We start from the raw sequence: 15,917 nt of genomic DNA, 5'->3' as shown, positions 1-15,917 counted from the left end.
CGTCTTGCCCAGCAGACCTTTCCATCTACTGGTAATTTCACTAGATAAGACGAGCGTTCCTTGCGTTTTCATTTTACATACGTCACCGCTGCCTGCACAAAGATCTGCGGATTGCCTGTTAAGTTTGATGAAATAGTCAACCACGTCCATTTGGGAGTGGGGGGTCGAGTGGGGGATTTGTTACTTTTTCATGTGACTGTGTTTAATGGGAGAAGAGGAGAAAACAGTTTCGTTCAACACGGATCACAACAGAACCGACTGATTGTGCCCAATTAGTGGGAACAAATAAGAAGCAGGCGTCGGTATAAATGGGAACAAACACTGAAAAGCAATCATTCCACCGACCGTAAGGCCCAAAACGGGTTAAAAAAGTCAAACAGTTAAAAACTAATAAAAGAGAAATGTTTGAACAAGTGGGGTCATGAAGAATGAGTCACAATCTTTGTATTACTGGTTTGACAGAGTAAGGTAGGGAAATTAGAAACGAGCAGCTTGCTTAACCCTGGAGAGGAGAACCCAAACAAAACCAGGAGTGGGTTGGGACAAAACCCTACACCCACCTGCAGGCCTGAAGATGCAGATTTGGGACCCCCCAGCAGTCTAAACACAGCGAGGCTCATCAAACACCGAAGTGCAACAGGCTCCTGTATGAGAGGACAAAACAAAGAGGAGTGAGAGGGGAGCCCCGAGACCTGCCCATGAAGTTCTAGCAGAGAAACTCCAAACCGCTGGTGCCAACGTCAAATCCCAGAGGGCCGTGGAGGCCGCAGGTTTTCATTCAAGCCACTTCCTTAACTAGACATCGGTAACTGCTGCTCATTGGCCCTTAGTTGTTTTCAGTAGCCTTGAGAAGCGAGCCAACAGATGACCATTTAGCACACTCAATAGCAGCTTCCATTAAAAAACTGAAAGGAAAAAAGGGAAATTCTGGGATATATCCGTCTGCTCCTGGCCATAAACCAACAGTTTTAGAAAGAGCTGGAGAAGCTGAACAAGAACTTCCTTAACAGTAGGAATTGACTTCTGAGTAATAATAAAAATTCTTTGCTTTTATACAGCGCTTCTCTAACTACTCAAAGTGCAAACAATTGCAGGTTAAGGGCCACCTTGCTCAAGGGCCCAACAGAGCAGAGTCCCTATTGGCATTTATGGGGTTTGAACTGGCAACCTTCTGATTGCCAGTGCAGATCCCTGGCCTCAGACCCACCACTCCGCCTAATTGGTTGGAGTGAAAATGGTGGCCAGCCAATAGAAGTTGGCTTCTAATTAAACCAATGGGATGGAACAAAAAGCCTGCAGCCACTGCATCCTTCCATGAGTGGACCTGAGGACCCACCAGTCAAAAACCACGAAAAACTTCAAAACCTTGGCTAACGACTCAGGGACTCCCAACAACCACCACAAAGAGGAGCGACAGAGGGGCCACCGGCTCAGACAACAACTTCAAAGTGGAGCGAGCCCACCGATGGCCTGCTAACACATCGACACCTGATACGGTATCTACTTCCATAAAATGTCTGAAAAGGAAGAAAGAGAAGTTCCGAGAAACCGCTAACTGGCCAAGAACAGAACATGTCACTGATGGGGGGGAAAAAAGAAGAAAAGAAAATCCACAGTTTTAGAAAGAGCTGGAGAAGCAGAATGAGAACTTCATGAACAGTAAGAACGGAATTTTAACTGAGAAACTGGTTGGAGCGAAAAAGGTGGCCCCCTCCAGAAGACATCCGAGACCACCGAGTCGCCCGATCATCTTTTGGCTCCTTTGCATCTTGTTATTGTTGGTCAAGGAAAGAGAAGCAAAGCTTACAAAAATAACGTAAAAGGACGTTTCACTAGCAGCAGTAAGAAAAAGGCTGGAATGAGCACCTGCAGCCACACTGTGGCCCCCCGGGACTGAGCTGGACACCCCTGGTTGCTCTAAAGCTCACTGGGTGGCAAGCGAGAGGTTCTGAACTGGAAGAGTAATGAAGAGGAGCGTCAGAGGGTCTCGGCACTGAAGGGAGCTTGACAAACAAACAAACAGGGGAGGCTCCAAGTCAAACAGCCTTTCACATACGAGTGTCACAGGGGCTCTAAACCACAAGGCCACTGAGAAGTCTGCTCGGTCGTGTGGAAAAATACAAAACAGCTCGATCAATCTGGTGTACGTGACAAGGGTCATGAAGACCCTGCGTGCCCAAAGTGCTTCTCTGTCATTTTACCTTTGCCTGGTGTGTATCAATTCAAGATTTTGACTAACTTTAATTATATCTCTCTGTCTTCAGTCATAAGAAACGACATTATAGAAAAAGTGTCCACAGTCGTCGCCCCTCTCGTAGGTTCAGAGTGCGAAGTGCTGCCATGTTACCCAACCACTAGTGATCAGCGGGCTGCTGACTGCAAGGGCGTCTTGTTTTCACAGCGGGCTCTCTCCATGTCGGCTAACGTCGTAATGGAAGACCAGAATGGTTGGCAAGTGATGACAGGTAAAGAATCTCACTGGGGATTGGGGGGGGGCTGAGAAGAATTACAAAGAGAAGTGACAGAGAGGCCAAGTCACCGACCGAGGAGTGCCTGGAAGCCAGAGGCCAGCGTAACAGGGCAGGTCCTTCAAACAAGTGACTGAGGTGTGTGTGTGTGTGAATGGGCCTCGACCGAGAAGAAACAAATAAAGGCGCGCCTTTGAGGCGAACCCAAACCATTTACCAGGAGAGTCGAGGCCCACGAGTAATAAAAAGTTCACAAATCTCTTACACGGGACTGAAACCGAGGACAGTCATGGAGACGAGTGTCTGAGGAGCCCGACACTGGCACACAAAGACGCTCCGACTCTTGACAGTTCGAGGTCAGAGCCGCGGGCCACGCTTGCTGGGGGTTTTAGTTCCCGCCCGATATCTTTGATTAGATGCCAATCTGTGAACTCGCTTGTTAAGATTTCCCAACCCTTTAATGTTTCCTTTTAGCCTTAATTCACATCAATTTCAGTTTTCATTGCTTCTTGTTTTCTTGACCAGCTGCCAATTCACGATGAGATCCAAATGTCAAAAGAGCTGGCAGCTCACCATCTACGCTTGGGTGTGTTCACGACGAGGAATCTGTGCGAATAAAATACTTTTAAAGAAAGAGGCCCGACGATTGCTAGCCCTGCTCCGTCTACAAATCACCTGAAAGCTGCTCTCCGAAAAGACGGCCTGGCGAGGCAAAGCACGAAGCAGCCATACATTTCAACACGCTCAGCCATCATCAGGGTGGGGCTTGTAATCAAGCAACTGGGCTGGAACACAAAATCCATCAGCCAGTGTGACCCTCCATGACGGGACCGGAGGACCCCCCTGGTCAAAACCATGAACAACGTCTTGACTAACGTGTGAAGGGAACATTAGCAGAGGAGTGACGGGGGGGGGCCACAGCTCTCAACGTGTAGCGTCTGAGTGGTCTTACATGGAGACGACCCACACAGGGCCTCATAGTTGTGAGTGAAAGGCGCTAGAAAAGAGAGAGAGAGAGAGATTAGTGGGCACTGCTGCACCCACCACACGACAAACCAACTCAGAGTCCCACATTAGGACCCGAGGGCAGCCATGCAATGGGTGACACCTCAGCACCACACTAGTTCAGATGGAATGGAACCAGTGGGAGATTTGCTATATGGTGGCTGGAACAGCCGCAAAAATAATAAAAAAAGTAAAATAAAAACCTGTTGAGGCCTGCGCACGACTGCCTCCATATCTACAACGGCCGACTGGGTGAATTTATAAAATAAACACAAGAGAAAATACCACATTAGCCAACTTTATAGGTAAATATTTATGCTTAATTCCGATTGCTTTTAAAGTAGCTAAAAATATGAATTAGGCCTAAATTAGAAAAATGAATTCATTGACGAGATCCACCTCGAGCAACAGTATGTGAGCTTTGGTTTAAAATCCTTCACTTGTGGTTTGTGTCATAAAAGATGTTAAAAATGACTCAAGGAGAAGCAGAAACATCAGACCCTCCGTCACACTGCTGGGACAATCTGGGTGTGAAGACCCCCAAGTCAAGAATTAAAGGAGCCGACTTCAAACCTCCAAGTAGGAGGAGGTTTTGAAACAAATAAGCAGGCCAGACAGAGAGACATTCGGGTAAATTAATTAAAGGCATAAATTCGATTCAGTTCGACTCCTTGGTTAGTACAGTATAGAATATTGAAATATTTTATAGCATAGCTCGGTATAATATTGTAAAGGACAATGTAGTATAACGACATGTAGGATAACACTGATTAGTATGATATTGTATAGAATTGTACTGTATAGTGTAGTGGAATAATGTACGGTATTCTATAGTACAGTGTGGTATGGCATAATATTGTACAGTCTAGAATAGCAGAGTATAGTACATCATAGTATAGCAAAATATTGTATAATATAGTAAAATAATGTGCAGTATTATACAGGGTGGCCCAGATCTAATTATGCAATTTTCATTACGCTACAACGTAAGTTTATTACATAGAGAATTCACAAAAAATTGGACAGTAAGTGGAATTACATGGAAAAAAAATCAGTGAAGTAATTCAATGCAAGTCCATTTTCATTTATTACAAGATATTTCAAACATTTCTTTTGTCTTGTACTGTTTTCATGTTTAATTATGCATTAAAAGTTGCACAATTAGATCTGGAAAACCCTGGATTGTTTAGTACAGTACAGTATACTTCGGTATAATATTGAATATTTTAATATAGTATAGTATAGTTAAATATTGTATGACACAGTATAGTGTATTGTACAGGAAATTATAGCATAACATTGAATGTTTTAAAAAGTATAATAAGGCATAGTATAGCATGGCATAATATTGTACTGTATAAAACAGTACAGAAATTATGGTGTAATAACCAATAGCAACATAAAGTATATTTTACAGTATACTATAGTATATTGTTAAACAGTATAATATACCTGTAAACTGCTCAAAAAAATTAAAGTAACACTTTGAAAACACATCAGATCTCAATGGGAAAAAAATCTTGCTGGATATCCATACTGATATAGACTGGTAATGTGCTAGGAATGAAAGGATGCCACATCGTTTGATGGAAATGAAAATGATCAACCTACAGAGGGCTGAATTCAAAGACACCCAAAAATCAGAGTGAAAAAGTGATGCGGCAGGCTAGTCCATTTTGCCGAAACTTCATTGCAACAACTCAAAATTGTACTCAGTAGTTTGTATGGCCCCCCACGTGCTTGTATGCATTCCTGACAACATCAGGGCATGCTCCTAATGAGACGATGGATGGTGTCCCGGGGGATCTTCTCCCAGATCTGGACCAGGGCATCATTGAGCTACTGGACAGTCTGAGGTGTAACCTGGTGGTGTCATATGGACCGAAACATAAAGTCCCAGAGGTGTTCTGTTGGATTTAAGTCAGGTGAGCGTGGAGGCCAGTCAATGGTATCAATTCCTTCATCCTCCAGGAACTGCCTGCATACTCTCACCACATGAGGCTGGGCATTGTCGTGCACCAGGAGGAACCCAAGACCCATTGTACCAGCACAGGGTCTGACAATGGGTCCAAGGATTTCATCCCGATACCTAATGGCAGTCAAGGTGCGGTTGTTTAGCCTGTAGAGGTCTGTGCATCCCTCCATGGATATGACAGCCCAGACCATCACTGACCCACCACCAAACTGCTCATGCTGATTGATGTTACAGGCAGTATAACGTTCTCCACGGCTCCTCCAGATCCTTTCACGTCTGTCACATGTGCTCAGGGTGAACCTTCTCTTAACTGTGAAAAGCACAGGGTGCCAGTGGTGGACCTGCCAATTCTGGTATTCTATGGCAAATGACAATTTGAGCTCCACAGTGCCAGGCAGTGAGCACAGGGCTAACTAGAGGACATCAGGCCCTTGGGTCACCCTCATGAAGTCTGTTTCTGATTGTTTTCTCAGAGACATTCACACCAGTGGCCTGCTGGAGGTCATTTTGTAGGGCTCTGGCAGTGCTCATCCTGTTCCTCCTTGCCCAAAGGAGCAGATACTGGTCCTGCTGATGAGTTATGGACCTTCTATGGCCCTCTCCAGCTCTCCTAGAGTAACTGCTTGTCTCCTAGAATCTCCTCCATGCCCTTGAGACTGTGCAGGGAGACACAGCAAACCTTCTGGCAATGACACATATTGATGTGCCATCCTGGAGAAGTTGGACTACCTGTGCAACCTCTGTAGGGTCCAGGTATGGCCTCATGCTACCAGTAGTGACACTGACTGTAGCCAAATGCAAAACTAGTGAAGAAACAGTCAGAAAAGATGAGGAGGGAAAAATGTCAGTGGCCTCCACCTGTTAAACCCTTCATTCCTGTTTTGGGGTCATCTCATTGTTGCCCCTCTAGTGCATCTGTTGTTAATTTCATTAACACCACAGCAGCTGAAACTGATTAACAACCCCCTCTGCTACTTAACTGACCAGATTAATATCCCAGAAGTTTCATTGACTTTATGCTATACTCTGATTAAAAAGTGTTCCTTTAATTTTTTTAAGCCGTAATATAATATTGTTTTGTATTGTGTAATATTGAATGGTATTCTATAGTACAGTATGGTAGAATATTGTTTAGAATAGTATTGTACAGGGTGGCCCACGAAAAAGTAGCCCGCCACCCTGGCGAAAAAAGGCGCCCTTCTATAAAGAAAGAAAGAACTTGAAATGCAAAAATCTTTACTCACTCTTTACAGAAAGTGCTGAAAATGATTCTTTGTGGAATGGGATACGTCACTCAGCTCGTACTCGCGCGTTTGCACTACGTCTACACAGCTTTCATGATGAGGGCAGTCAATCGGCGCGCAACTCTGGCAGGAAGGCGGGCTACTTTTTCGTGGGCCACCCTGTATATTTTACAGCATAATGCTGAATACTGTTATACAGTACATAATAATGTATAATATATGTTTACAGTATACAATAGCATTATACTTTATATAGTATAGATAATGCACAGGATTGTGTAATATGGTATGATATTGTACAGCATGATATAGTAAGTACACCATTGAACAATATAAGATGGCGAGGCACTCTATAGTAAATTTTACGATATACTACAGCATAATAGTGAATATTTTTTGATATAATGAAGTATAGTATATAATTGTTTATTACAACAGTATTTAATATATATCATTTTATATAATATTGTAATATATACAATAATATAACCCTAACCCTAATATTGCATAGTACTTCATAGTACAGTGTTGTGTTGTACAATATTGTATAGTATCATACAGCGTAATTTAGTATATTATTATACACTATAGAGTAATATTGTGTGGTATGTTTTACGGTGTACTGCAGCATAACACACAATAGTACAGTACAGCACTGTAAAGTGTAGTATAATATACTATTGTATGGGGTATTTTCTAGTTTTCCATAGTAAAGTATAGTCCTGTGTACGGAGTAGAGTGAAATTGTTACTTGCACGCCTGACCGACACCCAGTATGTCGCCACTCCCCGGCGCTGTGATAAATAAGGTGGTCTTTAAAGATGTGATGTTTCATCGCAGACCCCCATTTTTTTCATATGTAGCTACACTGTATTTAAACATTTTGAACTTTTAAAAACTCAAAGCTCCAAATTCCCCAAGTGTTCTTTCGAAGTCCTAAATGTGTTTTCCTAACTACGTGAACCTCTTGGCGGAGGTCTGGCAGTTTCTGATGTCCCATTTTAAAGGCCCACCACTGAATGGCTGGGATGCACACTAAAGTAATGTGTGCCAGGTGTCAACATCATTTCAGGCCACTCGTTCTCGAGTTACAGAGTCTGCGAGATTATCAGGAGACACACAAACACACTTTTTCACAACGCACAAGGAATGTTTTAGGGCGATCGAAAGTGCTTTTGCACTGAAAACCGGAAGTCCATCTTTCTCATGATACCAATACTCGTTCCACGTGTGCGGACTTCACCCTTCAACACGTTCTTCAATGGCACTCGAATACTCAGCGCACGGCACTCGCGTCCGCCATAGTTCGTCTGCTTCTTTCAGCCGTTTACTGGAATACTCCTGTCACAGACGACATTTTCCATTAGCTGCTCACCCCACACGGTTTTAAGTGATGGCCACAAACCAGTTTAAATCTCAGAATTTTCGTGGAGATCACAAAGTCCCTGATACTATGCACCTGAGTATGGCCCACGTTGAGCAGCGGTAAATGATACCAAAACATCAATGAACAAAAAAAATAAATAAATAAATCTCAAAGCACTCGCATTGCAAATCCAGCTGTCAACCATCCAGTCCTACGTTCATATCGTCCCAAACGTGGATTTTTACTAAAACGAGACCAAATAACAGGACTTCTGAAAAACGCTCTTGTGCGTGGTGGTGAGGTACATTTAGATAGAATTGAGCATTTGAACTGAAGTCACCCGCCCTCCCCGTGTCCTCACTTACAGGCCACCATGACACTCCACGAGCCCAGCAGCACAGGACTTTGGGGTTTCTCAATGGCAGTCTGATGAAGTGACCTTCTGCTTGTTGTGGCGCCTCAGATCCTGATGTCCAACTGCTCAGAGCTTCACTTGTCTGTCTTTAACTGTTAATCTCCTCTCTCAGGCCACAGCTCTGCAATGCTGACATCACGTCAAGTGTCATGGCAGTCAATGAATGCACTCTTAGCGGGCAAGACTGACCAATGACTGAAGGAAGAGGCAGGGCCTCAGGTCAAAAGCTCAATCTCATTGGAGTGCCGCTCACTACTATACACAAGAGAATTTTCCGGAAGTGGTTTTATTTAACAATATTCTTGTACACATTACACATGCTTGATAAGACCTGCCATGTTGATTATGTGATGCATTGAGATTTTTTTTTTTTTCCCCCTTAGACAGTTTTGCATGTGGTTCATATGTTGGACCACATTGAAGCCCACTGTATCTGGAAATTTTATGATCTCCAGTTTCCAAGAAAGTTTTCCTTCACCAGCACAAAAAACACACAGAATAAGGAATAGTTTATATAAATAAAAAAAAAAAAAAAAAAAAGATCATTTGTGAATGGAGTGTTCCAGAATGTTCTCGCTAGGTTTTCCTTGCAAACACAGCCACAACAGAAAAAAAAATCAAGATGGTGACTTCAGACCTCCACTCCCCCTTAGTCACCTGGGCCAGTACCTCTAATTCCAGTTTAAGACCACCTCAGACATCTCAGCTAGCCACATCATCGACCTTGGAGATCTCCAGCGGTAGCACGAGGACGAATAAACACGTGACATCAGGCCCTCACGTGCTCAGCTTTATTTTGTGGAAAGTTGCACCCTCTTTCCAGGTTGAAAGCCCCCCATCACACATCCTCCTTCAGTTCCCTTTTTGAGCCAGTTTGCCCCCTGCCCCTTCCTCTTCCCCTTGGTGTGAAGTCCCTTCTTCCTCCCTGGAAATGTGGCTTCCAATATCCCCCTCTTGTCGGGTTCGGGCCACTTGTCCGACTCCATCCTCCATGAGGTCTGCTGCTGTGCCGCTGTGAGCTGCCCGGGGGCTCGCAGCCTGAAGAGAAGTTGTCGTTCCTGATGATTTTCTCCTCTACCGGATTGTCACAGGTGTTGACCATTGGTTCGAGCTTCTTTCCGTCGCCCGCTATCACATGTTCTGACTGACCGGTGCTACAGTCCCGAATGTTATCCTGAGTTTCGGTACGAGCGTCCTGAGACAAGGGACTGATTGCATCACAGTTCCTGTCATCGAGTCGCCTTGCGCACATCACATGACTTTTCGACTGGTGGACGGGTCTGGCAGGACGCCACCTTTCTGTCTGGCGGACCCCGACTTGTACAGGCAGCACTGATTCAGGGCCTATCTTCTCCATCTCCTCCGATGGCAGGCTGGGTGACACAGTTTCTGGTTGCAAGCCCATCCGGTGAAAGGTCCTTTCCAAATGCATCTCCCTCTTCTCTTGAACTCTCGGGAACTGCGGACGTCTGTGTTGGCCTCGGCCTCTCCAGTGAGGCCTTTCGTCTTTCCTTCTCCTGTTCTTCCCCAAATCCTGGTATGCATGACCAGGTGTCTCTGGAGTTCTTATTTCTGCTTGAACACTGGGTTCCTTTAGATCAGACTGGTCACACTTTTTCCCGGAGGTTTCCGACCGACTTCCATCTTCTTCAATGGGGGCAGCTTCTACGGACGTTTCTACCACAGGGACGGCCAAGTTTTCAGCTGGAGAGGTAGCCGCAGCAGACTCTTCTGGGTTCAAAATGGTCTTGTTACCACTTTCTTCTGAAGGTGTCTAGAAAGATAAATGAAAAAAAAAAAAACAAATTTAATAAGGGTTGTCGAGTCGATCTACAGGAAAAACTCGGCTAATGAACTACGTGTGTTTCAGGATTCAGGCTTTTTATAAAAATCTTTACCACCAGAGGTAGATTTAACTTACAAGGAATATGGATGTGTGTTGTAAAAGGAACAAACAACAACAACAGTAGGTGCTTTCACATAACATGAGTACATACTTAAAAATCATACGACTAGATGAATCAAAGTCCATAAGCATAACCCAGGGGTTCTCAATCTGTGGGGCGGGCCTCCCTAAGGGGGGCGTGAAGATGTGAAAAAAAGAAAACAAGAATCGAAAATATGAAAAATACATCTCTTGAAAGCAAAACAAATTAACTTAAACTACATTCTAATACTAGAAAAATATAGAGTCAGATAAATGTTGAGAAAAGTTAAATTGGTATAATAAAATATGCATCTATACTAATAAAAGGCAAAGCCCTCACTGACTGACTCATCACTAATTCTCCAACTTCCCGTGTAGGTAGAAGGCTGAAATTTGGCAGACTCATTCCTTACAGCTTACTTACAAAAGTTGGGCAGGTTTCATTTCGAAATTCTACACGTAATGGTCATAACTGGAACCTATTTTTCTCCATATACTGTAATAGATTGCAGCTCAATGGCCGTGGGAGGTGGAGTTGCGTCTCGCATCATCACGCCTCCCACGTAATCACGTGAACTGACTGTGAATGCAGTACGTAGAAAACAAGGAAGAGCTCCAAAGAGCGCTGAAAAAAAAACACATTACACAACTGAGAAGGCAGCGAAAGAATATGAAGCGAGTGACGCATACAAGCATATTCATAAGTGCAGCTACTGCGGAAACAAAGCACGGTGTAAACCGTAAGTTTAAATTAAGTTTATAGACACGCTACCGCTGCCGTTTGTCATGCCTACGACGAATACCATATTCGCGAGATACAAGTTTAACGAGAAGACATGAGGTATAAACGACTTTGGATCACTTTGTAACGGAGTTAAAATTGCTGTAGCGAGAAACTTTTAAGTGCTGGGTCTTAGCTAACATTAAATAAAGCCGTGGACATCGCAAGATCACACAAGAGAGCGGCTCACGTGAACTGACTGAACGCAGTACGAGTGATCACTTTAATGAATCAAACCTGTTCAAAAAACACAATACACAATTGAGAAGCATAGGAAAAGAATATGAAGCGAGTGACGCATACAACCATATTCATAAGTGCAGCTACTTTGGAAACAAAGCACGGTGTAATCCTAAAGTTTAAATTAAGTTCATAGACAGGCTGCCGCTAGCGTTTGTCATGCCCACGACTAATACGATATTTGCGAGATACAAGTTTAATGAGAGGACGCAGGGTATAAACGAGGGTTTTGATCACTTTGTAACTAAGTTAAAATTACTGGTGAAGGACTGTGCTTATGCAAATTCCGAGAGACCGTGTTTGTCGGGGGATTGACAGTTAAGGCGGGTGGGGGAATCACGTCATCATCTCCCTTCCCATTCACGTCATTTCACTCCGAGCTGAGCACCGCACCTGACGTGGTCTTACCGTTCTTTTTCCTTAGTGTTTAGTCCTCTCTCCTTTAGGCGAGGCGAGCACGTCAGCAAAACGAATCCTCCTAGGAGAGAGACGCCCAGAGGAGTTCCTTTCAATTACCTGACATCTCTACATTTCTATATTTATTCTGAGAATTTCAATAGTTTCTAGGACCCATCCATCCATCCTCTTCCGCTTATCCGAGATCAGGTCGCGGGGCCGGCAGCTTGAGCAGAGCTACCCAGACTTTCCTCTCCCCGGCCACTAGCTTCTAGGATTCCGGGCTTTTAACAGCACACGCTTACACAGCTAGTTATATATAATTTTTTGGGTTTTTCCTTGACTCCAAGTTGTTTGCTTTGGAGATATCAGAGGTCAAAGAAATTTAGTTTCTACAACATTTCAGGAGATGTTATTTTTGAAATATTGGGGTTTCAGAAAGTATTCGGACCCCTCTACTGTTATTACATCATGTTAGGTTGCAGCCTAATGCTAATATCGTTGCTATTCCTTTAATAGTCGCATCAAGCAACATTTAAAAGCCAAGAATGACAAAACTTCACACTCTGGAGTAGGAACTAAAAAAACAAAAAGTACCAAGAAGTACCGACTAAGAACTAGAAATGGCCGAGTCCCTACAGTGGGAAAGCACCTATAGTTTTGAAATGTGATGTTCAATAAGGACTGTTAGGGTGTTCACATACTTTTCCCCCCATGTGTAATGTTTGTAAAGAGCTCTACTGTATAAAAGGCACTATACAAAGACTGACTGACTGAAGTTCTTGTCAGGAATAAAAAAAAAAAATCGGAGGACAGCAGAGAACTCGATCTCGACTTCAGTAGTCTAAGAGGACTCTAGCAGTACCATCGTTTCCTATTTGGGATGAATGGAGAGCCTGTAACTGACTCATAGACTGCTAAAGGCGCACTGTACTTGCAATGTGATCTATTTAGAAGAAGGGGAAAAAAAAGAGTAAGGAAATTAATGGAGAATGTGAGAGGGGAGGAATAGTGACAGAGTGAAAAAGAGACAGAGTGACATTCAAATTTAAAAAACAAAACAGCCTAGAGACATCATTTGCTTTGTTTTATTTTTATTGGCAAGGCTGATGGGTGGGAGGTTTGAAGCTTTATGTAAAACACTTGCACGTTAAAAACAGAAACTGATGGCAGAATTTCCTTTCAGCGGAGACAACATAAAACAAACTTCTGTGCAAACTCTCATTTTAATGGATCCACAATCATTCAGTTTTGACGTTGACCAATAAAAAGCACCTCAATGGTAGCTAAAAAAAGAAAACTCGGGGGGTCATTACAACAATACGTCAACTGCACTGACCCTACTGTCTAATTCCCCTTTTAACACAAGCACACCAGCCGTAGTAACTCTTACCAAATTCTTCTCTTCTCAGGTTCTTCAACATCCACAATGTGCAACAAACTTGCCTGTCAAGGCGGCCTGGAGTCAACCCATTTTCAATATGTCTACGCAACGTCGTAATATCAGATTTGACCAATTTTTGTCTTTGTAAATCAGTAAAAGCACCCTACATTTCACCAGAAGGAAGCCTCGTGACTTTTCCTACACTTCCCCTAAATTAACGGAATAAAAAAATAAAGTTAAACATCCTGTAATTTACACAGCTTCTAAGAAATGGTTCCCTTGCCATGACTTTCGGGTCAGTTGTCACCAGTCATTGAATTTTCAAACTTTTAGCAGCGTTTGCAGTAGTTTGTTAGCTCACAGCCCATAAAAATAACCTAAATGTTGTCTGTTCTAAAAGTGAGGATCATCAGGGCTACAGCTTAAGATGACTAATGACCGCATGACAAGTTTTGTGGTGAAAAACTTGATGTCAAGGATACCTAAAAATGGGATACCAGAATTGAGCCAAAAAAGACCCAGAAGGCACAGCACGGAGTCTGCACTTAAAAGACGTTGTAAGAGTTAATTAAAGAATTTACATTTAAAAAAAGAAGCACAAGTCGAAACTCAACTTGTCACAAAAATGTCCTTCCTTCCAAGAAAGGCATTAAGCACACAGGGGTGTGACACAATTACATAATTTACTGTATTTGTCATGCTATCTTGTGTACTTTGTCTTATTTCCCTAATTCAGTGAGTGCATTTACATGTACACACTGTTACACACGTGCGAGTAGGAGGAAGCCAAGTAGAGCGAAAGAAGGTAATTCCACGCCAGGCCAGGGTGCGGCGGGGCACCCTAAACCTTTCTCTATTTTCTCTGCAGACCAGACATGGGAAAACTTGCCCGATTTCTCATACAAAACATCACTTTTGTTTCCGGCGCCAAGAGAGGCGTCACTACTGGCTCCAACTCCCAGTAAGATGTCACTTCCGGTTCCTTTGATGGCCTTTAAAACTGCCATCTTTGCCACTACTCATCAGTTCATGTTGAGAACTCGTCCTGAGCTCTTTTGAGCAATTTCAATTAGCCCAGGTACAATATATATGGGTGGCTGCCCCAAATCTTTTTCCGTGTCCGAGAGTGACTTCTTTCACAGTGGCGTAGCCGGCAGGATGGCATCCTACAGGAATCGGAAGGCGAACCCAGGACATACCTCAGCACACCAATATGTCTTTCAACCAAAAAAGGGTTGGGTGGGGGGGGTACCATTCCTGCGTTACCGAGCCTGGGGAAACGGGATCCTGCTCCGACCCGGAAGCCTGTGAAAGGTACCTGGGACCGCAGACAGGTGACCTATAGATGAGGGTCAGGTCCAGACTGGAACACACTGGGGACTTATTATGGTCTCTCAAGTCAAGGGACCGCTCTTAAGGGCTCCACAAAGGCAACAGTCTTTGAGAAAGGTGGAGGAGCCTCGGGTTGGCAGGCGAGGGAGATCATGAATTGGGAATACAATCCCAGAATCCCCTTAAAACCACAGGCCTTTGCACTTTGGGCTAAAGTCAGGCGCTGGCTAAGACCAAAACAAAATAACGTCCAACAAATTATTGAACAGGTAGCTTGTGCTATACTAGTTCATGCCCTCCTGCCTAGGATAAGGCGAGTAACCAGTTTAAGGCAGAAACCTGTTTTTTTAAAAAACCTCCATTTGTTAAATGCAGTCATCAGTCGCCATGAATCTGAAAACAAACATGAAGTCTGTGATAATTTTGTTGTCCTTTATAAATATATTCATTCTTCCACGTGGTTTGAAATAAATTACATCCTCGACCCGAGCTACCGACAGTTCAACGGATGGACGTTGCCCGCTGCATCACCCGATTACACTGAATGAACAGGTCTATAAACAAAGAGCTGGATGAAAACTAACCGATACTTTATTTATAGGTTTCTGTTACCAGATAGCACACGGCACACTCTTTTTGGCTCACTTGTATGATTGAGCCCTGCAAAGGGCTGGCATACCAATACGTGCTCTTCTTGCTTTACAGCCAAGTGCTGCTGGGTTAAGAACGACGGATGTGTTTTTTTACTTAACAAAATAAGTATAGCCTTAAGGTACTCGGTACTTTAAAAAGTAATTGGACTATGCAGCTTACATTAATTTTAAGGCATTATCCAGCAGAGAAGGCTGAAGAGGATTGGTCACGTGTGCAGACTTCTCTAGAGACAGCTACTGACGTAGTAGAGGAAACAACTGACTGCGCCCAAGAAAATGAGGACCAAACAAGTGGAGGAAGATCTGAAGATCCGACAACTCGGTCTGAACCAGGCCAGGACCGTCACCATGGACTGTAAACCATTGAAAAACATCAACCCACAGCAACATAGAGGTTGTCTCCCCAACTGCCTCCACCAGCCACCAGCTAAGAATCAGAGAGAGAGAGAAAGAGACAGAGAGATCCAGAACAATGTACATTCAGCTCATCAACATAAATACTGTTATTTATGAAATACTGAGACTGATTACTTCAGCCAGAAGAAGAGATAATGTGAGCGCCCAAGTATCTGCCTCGGAGTAGACCTTTTACCTGTGGTTACTGAAAGCATTTCGAAAGCCAACACAAGTGCAGGTGAACAGAGTGCGGTGGACACGTGTAGACTACAAAATCATCAACTGTAGCCTGGTTAAGGGTTTACACAGCCATATAATCTGGTTACTGACAGAGT

General features: G+C 43.6%; 1 protein-coding gene across 1 annotated transcript in view; it reads right to left on the bottom strand.

Annotated features, from left to right (window-relative positions):
- Nucleotides 1-9,250: 9,250 nt before the first annotated feature.
- The window catches only part of rnf25 (ring finger protein 25), a 46,179-nt gene continuing 39,512 nt past the window's right edge, over nt 9,251-15,917 (bottom strand). Inside the window, exon 10 of the mRNA XM_039764992.1 lies at nt 9,251-10,247. Within this exon, the coding sequence (XP_039620926.1) occupies nt 9,312-10,247 (936 nt within the window). The 3' untranslated portion in view covers nt 9,251-9,311. The remainder of the gene's footprint in view (nt 10,248-15,917) is intronic.

The sequence above is a fragment of the Polypterus senegalus genome, chromosome 10 (assembly GCF_016835505.1).
Source record: "Polypterus senegalus isolate Bchr_013 chromosome 10, ASM1683550v1, whole genome shotgun sequence".
Lineage (NCBI taxonomy): Eukaryota > Metazoa > Chordata > Cladistia > Polypteriformes > Polypteridae > Polypterus > Polypterus senegalus.
Note: the sequence above shows the minus strand (reverse complement) of the source record. Positions and strands in the feature narration are given on the sequence as shown.